Here is a 13878-nt window from a genome sequence, read left to right on the forward strand (position 1 = left end):
CCTTTCCGTACAGTGGACCACAGGATGTTCAACTGTCGTGGAACACAACGCGCACTGCCTGACAATCGGGAATTCCGTGCAGCGTTGTCTGCCATAGCGACGGCGATTTCATCAACCACCTGTGGTGCAATCGGTCGGCCACCTCTTCCCGGAACGACGCCCACTTCTCCAGTTGATTCGAACTTCTTCGTGCTCTGCACAGCAGGTGGAGAAAGAGGATCGTTCTGTACTCGTTTCATCCGGCGATATTCTCTAAGTGCAGCTGCAGCATTACTGTTGTTTTGACAATAGCGCTTCACCAATAATGCGCTGCTCCGTTTGTCCGAGCTCATGTTGACATGTCAGTAAGTGCACTGCGACTGATCAGGTGTGTGAGACTGAGTCACGGTGACTGATCACGGCTCCTGGTCGGCCATAGTTTGAACTGGACGGCGGCGCTATGACGCGTGAAAATCACGTATGCCGTACTCTGGACATTAATGCTACCAAGTTTGGTACTCGTACAATAATTAGTTTCCGTGTTAAATAGGGGAAGTTTAATTATAACCACCTGGCATAACCTTAAATTTTCCCTAATTTAGCCACACATGAAAGAACACCACCAAGCCGTTTCTTTTGAGATTATTTAACTAGTAAAGCAATTTCTTATCTTCAGAATAAAGCCCCAAATCAGTTAGTGAAAAAACTGGGTTACGTCACAGCAAATGAAATATCAAATACTGTACAGAAAACCAGAAGAAGAATGGACAGTTAATTTCAAAGAAGTATATAAATTTGAACTTCCATTTATAGATGTAAACTAATGAAATTTACTTTCTTAGTGAACTAAATTCTTACCTTTCTTACTTCGTTTTTAGATAAGTATAGCAGAACGCTCAGTGACTAGCAGAGGTCTTCAGACATCGACATCAGGGCCACACGAAAACTACTCCCGCTGCTGTGTAGTAAGTGGTCTCCTTTACTCAGACCATTTACATTCAACCAAAACTTTCATTAGTTTATTTAAATGAGTTATTCCTCGTTGTTTTATGTGCATAATTGTCTATTATTTTAGGAAAACCGGACAAGTGCGAACAGTACCTACGCTCTGAGGGGTCCCTACAATGTTATATATACAGATCTGTAAGTATTGATGAGCGAGTTTGCGAGTATGACAGTACCTTTATTCCACTGGCTTACAGTTGGAAACTTGGCGATCATAGTCCTTAGTGTATGAGAAACCTTTAAATTGATACCTCTATGTGCTTCTGCGAAAGAGTGTCTTAACAGATGGACAGGGACAAAATGGCTAGATGGCAAGACATCTTTTTCACATCGGCAAGATACATCACTTTATTGTAGCTCAGCCAATTAAAATAAATATTTATAAATTACACACACACACACAGACATTCTACTTTCCTCGTAAATGCAGACGTATTACTGAAAGCCAGATCAAAATCTCTCTAGCAGTTCCTGACATTGACAGATAACGAATGCAATGCGAATCTGTAATGACAAATTTTGTCATGTAATTACGCATGAGTTTTTCCGGTTGTCAGCAGTTGGTCCAGTCCTGTATCCGAGGCTGTTTGTGGGTTCAACCCCTGGCTGCATTACTGGTGCTGCGCTGGTTAAGTCGCGTGATGGGTCTTGGTTGCCAGTGCCGATTCGAGGCGTCGCGACCTTCCAGATTTCCTGTCGGGGTTGTCTCCCTTAGGGAAACTGGCTTCACCTCGCCCCTACACACACTGGCTGCTCAGTCGAGACCACTCCGGCTACGGTGATCGTACGTGTAGCTGCACTACCGTCGGCCCGGCTCTAGACTTCGGCAAAGCACGCAAACCCTGCTGCAGGGATATGAAGGTGCCGTCAGTAAGAAGACGTCGAAAAGGCGGGAAATGATTTTGTTTGTGAATTCGGAACAGGCAACAGCCTAATCCTTGAAATGATTATGATTACACATTAACTGTTTTCAGCTTTCTTTTCTTTACTTGTACTGTGAAATCTTGCTTCTTTCCAAGGGTCATGACTGGGTCAGTGGGAAGTACCCCATAGGGTTTGGTGAGAGTTTGAGAGTATGAAGAAATGACTGTATACTTGGGTTGCATTAGTGCTTAAAATTTTTACTCTTACAAGAGACCGTAGACTTTAGTATTTCACGTAAATTTCAACTTGCGACGTCTTTCCGTTCTTTACAGCAATACAGACACAAGTTGATCGTCTGAGACTACGGGTTCCGTTTTTAGCGATTGTGCTTTTTCATTTTCTGCATAACATCTACATCTATACTCTGCGAATCACTGTAAAGCACGTGAAACGCGGCAGGGATAAGTGCAAACTGCTATTTCCATATTTTTATCTGTTCACTCTATGCAGGATGGACATACGAGGTGCGGCTAGAAAAAAACCGGACTGATGCTGGAAAAAACATTTACAATTATTTACAATTTCATGTTATCTCCTTCAATGTACTCTCCTCCTCGGTCTCTACACCGCTCCATACGAATTTTCCACTGTTCATAGCAATGCTGCAGATCATTTTCGGTAAGTCCATACATTACTTCCGTCGCTTTTTCTTTTACTGCTTCAACAGTCTCAAATCTAGTTCCTTTCAAAGCTGACTTGACTTTAGGGAAAAGAAAAAAGTCACAGGGGGCCAAATCAGGTGAATAGGGTGGATGATCTAAGATGGGAATGTTGTGTTTTGCCAAAAACGTCTTCACTGACAACGCACTGTGAGCTGGGGCATTGTCTTGGTGAAGGATCCATGACTTTTTTCTCCACAAATCGTTCCGTTTTCTCCGTACTCGCTCACGTAGGGTAGCCAGGACGCTAATGTAGTAATGCTGATTCACTGTTTGTCCCTCTGGTACCCAATCAATGTGCACAATCCCTTTGATGTCAAAAAAAAAAAAAAACAACCATTGCCTTGAATTTCGATTTTGACATTCGTGCTTTTTTTTGTCGTGGAGAACCAGGAGTTTTCCAATGCATCGATTGGCGTTTAGTTTCGGGATCGTAAGTAAAACACCACGATTCATCGCAAGTAATAACATTTTGTAAGAAGGTGGGATCACTTTCAATGTTTTCCAGGATGTCAGAACAAATCATTCTTCGGCGTTCCTTCTGTTCAATTGTGAGACACTTTGGAACCATTTTTGAACACACTTTGTTCATGTTGAAACTTTCATGAAGAATCTGCCTAACACTTTCCTTGTCAACTCCTGTTAACTCAGACACTGCTCTGATTGTTAAACGGCGATCTTGTCGAACAAGTTTACCGATTTTTTCAATGTTTGCATCAGTTTTTGCTGACAATGGTCTGCCAGTGCGAGTGTCATCACTGGTGTCTTCGCGGCCATCTTTAAATCGTTTAAACCACTCAAACACTTGTGTTCGCGATAAACAATCATCGCCGTACACTTGTTGTAACATTACGAACGTTTCACTTGCAGATTTTCCTAGTTTGAAACAAAATTTGATGTTAACACGCTGTTCTTTCTGTACACTCAACATTTTCCGACGCACAGACAAAACGTCAACTACTTAAAACAGACGCCACGGGCAGACTGAGTGCAGGAGGCAGATGAAACTCGAGCAGTAGGCGGAGCGAGAGTCACGTGACAGGCCACGCGACTTTCAGCCTTATTGCATTCGTTTTATTGTTTCACCAGTACTAGTCCGGTTTTTTTCTAGCCACACCTCGTATAGGAGCTGAAGAACGTTTCAACATTCCTGTTATAGTTTTTCGCCATTAAAACAAGCCTGCGACCATTCGCGTCACCTTTCCCTTATTGATAGTATTTCCAAACCAGAGAACCATTCCTGACTCACTGCAGAACGGAGAAAGAACGCTTAGCTTCTGCAACAGTAGTGGGTTCTGGTAGCTACATCAGGATAGATTTAAATTCTTGTCTACATTAGTTCGCTGGAAGCAGAAGGGAAATAATATAAGAAAAGCTATTTAAAAACTTAACAGTACATGGTACACTTAATATCTTTGAAAGAGGGGGCAGATATGAAAATAGGTTATATTGTTCCATATTCGTCTGTAACATACTTCCCTCCTTGAAACAAGGTATTTAGCTGCGAATAAATGATGTGAATCATTGTATAAAAATATGTAATTTTAAGTCAAGTTATGGTCAGCCTCTCGTCCTCGCGAAGGTCGTTGAGGAGCCTCTCTGCCGTTTTAATTCGTTTCTTGCATAATTTAAACTGAATGGTTCATGTTTCACTCATGTTGAAAGCTTCGACAAGTAGTTGTCGCCTGATTCTTTGATGGCAGGTACCTCAGAGCAGGTGAGCGGTACGTAGCAGTTAATGAGACGGACACTGGCCTCGCAATGATGCTACGGAGCGTAATTGAACTGGTTAGTTGACGAGTAACAACAGTGCTACATTGACATTTCGGCAGAAAGGAACCCAAGGAATTCCGCAGAGTGAGAAAGAAAGGCAGACGACATAGCATTTCTGCAAGATGAGTCAGCGAAATATGTGGGGTCGTATACGCTCGACTGTGCGGACAATGTACATAAGTACAATGATGATATGTGCTTAACAAGTGAAAGCGATACTGAAACAGGTGACGAGCTATGTAGTTCGTCATCCTTGTCGGACAGGGAGCCACAAATCCCATCTCCAGTGAAAATTGCGACGTGCTGAATATGGAAATGAAATCAGGATCGATGATAGAGTTTGCTGATATAAAACATAATAATTCAGAAATATAATGAAGATGACCCAAACACATGACGTTACGTTGGACAGATGTACCGATTTTGGAGGACAGAACCTGAAGGTGGCAAGTTTAAGCAGGACACGACGTTCGTCTCCAAAGTAACAGAAACAGTCCACTCAAAGTGAGTACGAACTGTTTCCACTCAAACTGCCGACGCCCGGTGTATTACAAGATATTGATGACAGCGTACTACAGAACATCTATAGAACATTTACGTAGACTTACAATAGTGGCTTCAATTCCTATAGCAAACTAATGAGTGGTATAAATGCATTAAAAGTAAATCAAATTGCAGACTAATTCTGAATTATGTACCGAGCAAAAAGCGAGCAGGAACTCGTTTCAAAGGCAGTTACCAACTACAAAAGAGCATGTAATATCGGAATTTGATAGAGCAAGGTCGTTTGGATCTACAGTTCACTACTGGCGTCCTTAAATGTGGGCACTAGAAGCGTTTGAAATGGTTGGCCTGGACAATTGCAAAGCTTCGATATCTTATCGACAGTCTTAATGCCTAATATGGCATCCAGGCATATTAATACATTTGTCACACGTAAGGACATAGAAGACAATAATAGTGTATGTCAGAACGCACAAAAGTTTGTGGAGCAAATGAACATGTTTATAATATAGCAGGGAGAGGAGAAAGGAAATGTTTGGAACAGTGACCGGAGTCAGTTTAAGTATGAAATGTCTTCATCCTCAGCACTGTCTCACAGAGCAGAGAAAGCTGCAGCTAGTGTGTTGCAGTCTGTACATAGCTCTATCAACTACACAACTGATGTGCCTTTATTAATGAAGGAAACAAGACTAGCAAATAAGTTGTACGTCTGTTTTCAACAGGCACAAGGCACTTTCTGCGCAAATGTTTCAAAGAAACTTTAAGCAACCTGCCCACGAAATACTCCTGTGGAGGCAAGCAAAAGTGGAAACCGAGAACACATGAAATGTTTTCTAAATTCAGTTCTTGGCGAACATGTAACAAGTGAAAAGAGCCCATTGCTTTGTGATTTCTGGTCAAGTCATCTAGACGAAAGCTTTCCAAACAAAGATGTTATGGTGAAGACATTGCCACTGAAAGCAACAAAATATTGCCAACCTCTTTATGTTTATTTCTTTCGGCAATATGAGCTCTATATTAGACGGATTGCTGATTTTGAAAGAAGACAATGGGCCAAACCACAAGTGAAGATACAAGATCGTTATTTCATTATTAAACATCACTCTGATTTACAATCAATTTTCCCCTCCAAAGTATACGCCTGTGTTGTTGTATGCTTGGTGGCATACAGGTTATGACACTGACATTGATTTTATCATTTTAAAGTGCAAGTAGTGTAGTGTTTGATATTTGAGGGCGTGGATGCGAAAGTGATTTTTAATGTAAAAACATGGCTTTAGTGGGGTCTGCACATTGTTCTCTTCCAGTTTGGTTTAACCACTTCATTAATGAAAGTAGGTTATTCGATAGAAGTCCAAAGATTGTGTACGTGTTCACACTGATATTGACTTGTTACCAGTCTCCACCAAATCTTAGTTTTCAATATAGTGTACAAAGAATATTTTCATTGTTTAAATTTATTGGTGTGCTCAATTTCAACTTCCTTCACATATAACATTTCTGTGTCCCGTCTTCTTTCGTTTACGAATACAGCGTCGTTTGCTAGCTAAAGCTGACCAGATGATTCAGATTTTTGCGACAGAATGTTCTCCAAAGCCAAGATTTCACCTGACTGATCTATTTTATTATTTTTTCATTTTACTGTATCCTGTATTTCGTTTCTTTTGGGATCCTGGGCCCGCAATCATCGGGAACCTCGGGGCAGTGTATTGCACAAGCTTAGTTACGACCCTGGGACCATTTTAGGTATTGGATTGAACAGATTAGGGCAGGATTTTTTGCGATGTAGCTTGCGATGACAGACTGCGATGCACCCCAAGGCCTAGGTTAGGTTGAAATGTCAGTTTTGGTTGTGAGTTGAAGCCAACGAATATGCGATTATGAGAATAATTTTTGTTATGGCGTATATTTGATTTCGATGAATGTTTTATGTCCGCCGTTTTGAAACAGTCATAGTTCAAAACAACGGGTGGTGGTGTCGGCAGGTTCAGTATTTCTCATTTTAAATACGTCACTCACCTGTCAGCGACGGTGGTCCAGTGGTCTTCGTCTGCGCGACGCATCTCTACGCTGTAGCCGGTGACGATGCATCCGCCGTCGTAGGGCGCGCTCGACCACGCGACGAGTGCGCATGCGCCGTGGCAGTCCGGACCGCCACTCACCGCACACACACTGGGGCGGCCCTTGGGTGGGTCAGGCGGCCCTGCAACACACCAGTTACCTTGGTGATTCAGGGCTATCTACACAGGTTGTTAAGCAATATTCACTTGTTGTGGTTGTTGTGGTCTTCAGTCCTGAGACTGATTTGATGCAGCTCTCCATGCTACTCTATCCTGTGCAAGCTTCTTCATCTCCCAGTACCTACTGCAACCTACATCCTTCTGAATCTGCTTAGTCTATTCATCTCTTTGTCTCCCCCTATGAGTTTTACCCTCCACGCTGCCCTCCAATACTAAATAGGTGATCCCTTGATGCCTCAGAACATGTCCTACCAACCGGTCCCTTCTTCTGGTCAAGTTGTGCCACAAACTTCTCTTCTCCACAATTCTATTCAATACCTCATCATTAGTTATGTCATCTACCCATCTAATCTTCAGCATTCTTCTGTAGCACCACATTTCAAAAGCTTCTATTCTCTTCTTGTCCAAACTATTTACCGTTCATGTTTCACTTCCATACATGGCTACACTCCATACAAATACTTCCAGAAATAACTTCCTGACACTTATATCTATACTCGATGTTGACAAATTTCTCTTCTTCAGAAACGCTTTCCTTGCCATTGCCAGTCTACATTTTATATCCTCTCTACTTCGTCCATCATCAGTTATTTTGCTCCCCAAATAGCAAAACTCCTTTACTACTTTAAGTGTCTCATTTCCTAATCTAATACCCTCAGCATCACCCGACTTAATTAGACTACATTCCATTATCCTCGTTTTGCTTTTGTTGATGTTCATCTTATACACTCCTTTCAAGACACTGTCCATTCCATTCAACTGCTCTTCCAAGTTCTTTGCTGTCTCTGACAGAATTACAATGTCATCGGCGAACCTCAAAGTTTTTATTTCTTCTCCATGGATTTTAATACCTACTCCAAATATTTCCACTTAAGTGGAAATATTCAATAGCTAACAGTGACCAAAAGCGTCATAACTCTAACATAGCGATCATGCAATTTTTTTCACTAATTGGCCTATTCTGCAAGAAAAAAATAATCCAGTTTCACGTGCTGGATGGTTGTATGAGCTAAAATAACGATGTGGTTGTCTCCGTCGTAACGCCTGAGCTTAGTCTCACATGTGGGATGCTTACTAGCGGAATGCATCACATGCGGAACAGTCTCTGTAGGGCGTGTAGCCCATTCAATACCATGGAACTCCATACCTTTGGTGTACTAAATCCTTTCCTATTACACTTGCCAGTATCAAGGCAAGAAAGGGTCCTACATGGTGATTGGTGGATGGATAATTTGACCACATATACGGTTGCACCTTAGGTCCCTTTATCTGATGCCACAATCTTATTTTAGATGTGTCAATTTCCAGGCACTGATTTCTACGCACAGTATTTTTAGCCTTTTACAGTACCCATTTACAACATTTGTTTTTCAATTTTTCTAATAAATTTCGTATTTTCGTTCGGAAACTAATATTTGTACTGCTTTCTCGACTGTAAGTAATCTCATAAAGCGCGATATCTATCAAGTTTTTTTCAACTCTTTAAGACCCAAATAGGGAGAAGTCTGGGTCTTGACCTTTCCTGTTTAGTCGCGTGCTACATGGTTTTGGAACAGTGATTTATTATAAAAAATGTCCTCTTCCCAAACCAGTGAGTGTTACGAGAAGAATACAGTGGTAATAGTGTGGATAATTTCTGGAGGTGATATAGCCCTGATAAGAATGTGACAATTCAAGAGTAAATTAGCGTGGTGAGGGAAGTAGCAGAACAAAGAGACTGAGATATTCCGTTAAATATCTGTTATTTGCCAAGAAATAAAATTTAACTGTATACAGCATCCATAATTATATTTTTAATATTTATCACAAATTGTTACAATGCTGTAAAAATGAATTATAGAGAGAAACATTTTAATGTGGATTTTAAGCGAGTATGGAGCATTCGTGTGGCTAAGTTTAACAATTGATGAAACGACGGAATTAAGAGAAAAACGAATGAAAATTTAAACAGCAGTGCACGCCACCCGACACTCAATTTTGAGGGGGGGGGGGGGGGGGGGGGAGGGGAGGGGAGGGGAGGGAAGGGGGAACACACTATTAGTCCTGGGATCCACCGTAACAACACAATAAGCATCTGAAGAAGGCTTTATGTGGTAAATGTGAGGAAGTGCCACGTAATAATCTTAGTAATTTCCAGTCATATTTTGGCAACGTATGAGCCTCATGAGAAGTACGACATTTAGCTCATAATATGGATATATGTGTAGCTGTGTAGTTCACGAAACGTTAAAACGTACTGGCTTTGACTACAATATTAGTTCATATCTAGAATCAACCGCATCGTACAAATAGCAGGGAGAAACAAAGCGTGGGCATCGACTACACAAGTTAAGTGAAGGCTTTTTTTGTCGCCTTAGTGCGCAAAACATCTGGGGTCATAAGCGCCCATGTCAGAACTTAAAATAGCCAATTACTGAACGAATTTGAAGTTTGTGATACTGTGAGCCTAATCGACTGGAGTAGATGGACAGCTAAACACTACCTCTTTGAGGACGTCGCTCAAACGGTTGAAAATTAAATTTCCTTCGCCTTGCTACTACGACGAATAAAAAGTAAAACGCAGTCTACAGCTCGTGCTGTATCTGATAATTCAGATGGCAAACATTCATTGAAACGTAAACGGTTGTAGAATTGGCATTGCGTCAGAAAAATGGGCACACACAATGGTTGGTAGCAGTAAGCACAGAGTGGTGTCGAGTGTCCACTTTACAAATGACGGTGACTGAAACAACAGTACCCACTATGCAGCCTAGCTGAAAGTATCTACTCGCGTCGAGAGTGGCAGAGGAAGTCGTCCAAGCCGTTGGAAGGTGTTTTAATTTCCCCATACAGAAAGACCTGTTTTCATTTCAGAGTGACGTAGTGTTCGTATGTATGGCAACAGAGATCATCCAAAGTGGCGGAACAGTTAAAAGTCAGAGTGCAGCCTTGGCAGCTTTATTCGATCGCGCTCCGACATGACCAGGGGTACACACAATCATCATGGTTGGTTTCATCATCACCGAGCGAGTGGAGGCTTTCTTGTAGTCTTTGAACTAAGGAGTGGAATGTGTATAGCGCACACAGTCTTTAGACGGTACTAAGTGACTCAAAACATAATCCTCAATTGAAAGGCCTGTGTCATCAGATGTACTGGCTGGACTGATAGAAGGGGGAATGATCTGCAGTAAAAATCGTGCACTGTTCTAGAAGGTGGTATCTCAAATGTTTGTCGCCAATGACAAAAACACATCCGACACCATGGTCAGTCTTAGAGTTCTCAGTGTAGACGAAGGTGCTGTCTCCAAGTTGCGTAAAAAGTTCGATGAACTTAAAGCAGTAAGTCGAATCTAGAATAGTGTCCTTGGGAAGCGAACTAAGTCCAACATGAACGCGGACCTCCGCATCAAGCCAAGGTGGTGGTGAACTCTCACACATCGGGAACGTGGCAGGTAACTTAAGGTTCAGCTTCCGACGCAGTATATGAAAGCAAACTCTGGAAGGCAGCAACAAAGTTGCCCTTACCCCGTGTTGGCAGTCAAGGATGCACAGGATACATGGTTGGGCATAGAGGACAGACGTCACACGTCTCTGCTGAGGAGAACTTCACGCTGGTATGACAGCAATAGTTCGGCAGTGCCTGCATAGAGACTCGTAACTGGGCTAGTGTAGAAAGCTGCAGTGGCCGAAAATATGCCTCGATGGTGGACCGTTGAGATGGTGTAGAATAGATGGTGGTGCAGATGACGCCCAAAGTCCATTTTGGATCGGACAAGGGATTGGTATAAGTGGACGAAGATTATCTCATCCGGTCCCCATGAAGTACCGTTAAAACACGTTGGATATTTAGATCAGGTACAGTGTGCTGCTGAGGACCAACTGAGTTTCCTATCGAGCGTGACCAAGAGTTTCGTGGTTCCGACAAACGAAAGAGCGACAGGATCGGGCTGTAAAGATGGTGGAAGAAACTCACAGGTTTTTTGTGAAAAAGTGGAAGCTGTTGTAGGTGATCCACTAGTAAAAACTGTCGAGACATCGCTGAAGTCGTCGCTCAGGTAAACAGGTCCGTTGAGAGCTGCAGTAGATCGCAGACACATCGACGGAAAGAGCGAGAGATGCTGGTGACAGACACTCCATGACAGGGTTGGCTGGTGTGGCAAGAATATTCAACAACGCTGAAGCCACACGTACCTTGAAAATCTGGCCTTTTAAAAACTCCTATATAAAATGGGACAGGTGGCCTTACCCCACGTGTGCAATGTACACAGGATGTACATCCTCCAGCAGGTATCTTAAGCCTTCTCTAAATCAAAAAACACAGCTGCAGCCTGGCATTTCCGCAGAAAATTGGGTTTACAGGTAGGTTGGTTGGTTGTTTTGGGGAAGGAGACCAGACAGCGAGGTCTTCGGTCTCATCGGATTAGGGAAGGACGGGGAAGGAAGTCGGCCGTGCCCTTTGAAAGGAACCATCCCGGCATTTGGGGTTTACAGGATCACGAGATCTGCAGAGTGGTGCTTATGAAATTCACAGCGTGCATTTTTTAGAAAATTCCGAGACTCAAGCCATCATGCCAGCCGACCACTGATCATGAGTTCAGTCACCTTGCAGACACTGCTGGTGAAGAAAATTGGGTAGTACCTTAGTGGAAGAGGGTTGTTCTTACCAAGTTTGGGTATTTGGATTACAGTGGCTTCGCGCCAACTTCAGAAGAAGGCGCTGTCCGTGCACACTTGAGAATACGTATGAAGGTGAAAGTGTTTTCTGTCAAGAGATAGATACTGTTACACCTGAATGTGAATATAGTTCGGTACTGGGGCGGAGGATTGTGACGAGGTGATAGCATGTTCGAGCTGCCTCATAGTAAAAACAGTATCGTAGCATTCGTGGTTCTGAGAGGGGAAACATATCTCCTGCGCCGCCTCCGCTCGTTTCCGAGGTAGGAAGGCGGGATGATAACGGTAGGAGCTCGAGTTCTCTGCAAAGCATCGACCCAAAGTGTTTGAAATATCGATACAGTCTAGAAGGACATGGTTCGCTACAGTCAGACCAGGAATCAGGAGATGTACCTTGCTTTCAGAAATCCGACGTAGGTTACGCCAAACAGAAGAGGGAATAAAATGGTTAAAACAACTAGTAGGAGAGATCCAGATAGCTTTTTGCTCTCTCTGGTAATGTGAGGACACTTTGCTTGCAACAGTTTATAACGAATGCAGTTCTCCTTCGTGGGATGGCATGCTGAGACACGGGAAGCGCGTCTCCTCACATGAGCCACGTCATGGTTTTCTTCAGTCCATCAGTGGACTGGGACAGGTCGCGTAGGGAAGACGTTCGGGGGTGAAACCACCTGAAGTGGCAAGGATAACATTCGGAAGGTACGCTTTCTGATCATCACTCTTGTGGAAATGTTTTTAGATGGTTGCTAGTGAAGAGTACAGCCTCCAGTCAGCTTTAGAAAGCTGTCAGTTGGTCTTGCACGCAGATCAGTCATGAGTTAGCAGACGAATTACGTACGGGAAATGGTCGCTCGAATGTGTGTCAGAGAATGGACCTCTCTAGACGGTGGGCAAGCCGTGCATTACAGAACGGGAGATGCAGTTCTGAGAAAGCGAATGGAATCTGAAAAAAAAAATTTCTCATGTGTTGAGAGAAATGAGAGTAAGGTGTTTGAGAATATCTGCCAGGAAACAGCCTCTCTGGCAGCTTCTCAGAGAACCCTAAATGGGATGGTGGGCGTTGAAGTCGCCAAGTAGCAAAACGGGTTGAGGGAGCTGAGCGATAAGCTGCAGTTTGTCTACCGTGGTGGGATCAGATGACAAAGATATGAAAATATTACAAAGAGAGAAGGTATAACTCGGGAGAGAGACTGCAACGGAGGCGTAAAACAACTGGGCATTGCTATCACAATAGCAGCTGTAAGTCTGACTTGTGGGATCTGATGCCACGAATTTTCCATTGGAGGACAGTCTTATTAGAGGAGAGAGATTTCTCTGACAAGGGGGCAGTTACTTTGGTGGCTACTGAGTGCCAGATTTCGGCTGCGTGCTACTACAGGGTTCTGAGGCCGGAGGATACTGTTCCATTATTTCTTCAGAGGTGCCCTAACATCCCTGGGACGGGCAGTTGACTCCAGGGTGGAGAATCGGTTGGCGGTTCGCACCAGTGAAATGGAGGTCGGCCAGAGAGATGTCGCGAAGTGTCACTATTGTAGAGGGTCTCCGAGTTGGAGGAGGAGGCGAACGTTTTTGTTCGACTTCTCAGTACCTTTGCGTTCGTCACACGTGGACTCAGACGTTTGCTGATTTGAAGAGCGCGAAATGTTCTCTCGGGAGTATTCCTTTTTAAATTTCCGTTGTGGTTGCGTCACAAGTGACTTCAGCAGTGTAGTAATCTCCCTCATGTACATCCTTGCCACAAGTTACGCATTTAGCTGCGTTTTTCAGGACACGCGAGTATGGTCATAACACTGATATTGGTAGCAATACATTGGGTTCAGTATGAAGGGCCTGGCATTGATGACTTCATAACCCGTGTTGATCGTCGACGGGAGCTCCAATTTATCGAAAGTGGAGAGAAGTGTGTGGGTAGGCACTAACTGTGCGTCAGCCCTCTCCATAACCCGAGGTACTGCAGTTTCGCTCTGATGAGAGATATAGTGTTGTGTACCTCCCTCAGCCACGATCAAGCAGCCTACTGTATATAATGCCACGTGAAGAACTCGGTATTCGATGAGTCTCTAGACAAACATGGTATCCGCGAAGGAGTGTAGCTTTAGGCAGCTTTTGGGCTTGAAAGGCACTGTCTCTAGAGGCAAAGT

The 13878-nt window shown here is 43.3% G+C and overlaps 1 protein-coding gene across 1 annotated transcript in view; it reads right to left on the minus strand.

Moving 5' to 3' along the window:
* Window positions 1-13878, minus strand: part of LOC124795572 (myosin light chain kinase, smooth muscle-like) — a 1044560-nt gene that overhangs the window by 25675 nt on the left and 1005007 nt on the right. The window contains exon 25 of the mRNA XM_047259644.1: window positions 6864-7047. Coding sequence (XP_047115600.1) covers window positions 6864-7047 — 184 coding nt within the window. The remainder of the gene's footprint in view (window positions 1-6863; window positions 7048-13878) is intronic.

This window comes from Schistocerca piceifrons, chromosome 4 (assembly GCF_021461385.2).
Source record: "Schistocerca piceifrons isolate TAMUIC-IGC-003096 chromosome 4, iqSchPice1.1, whole genome shotgun sequence".
Taxonomy (NCBI): Eukaryota; Metazoa; Arthropoda; class Insecta; order Orthoptera; family Acrididae; genus Schistocerca; species Schistocerca piceifrons.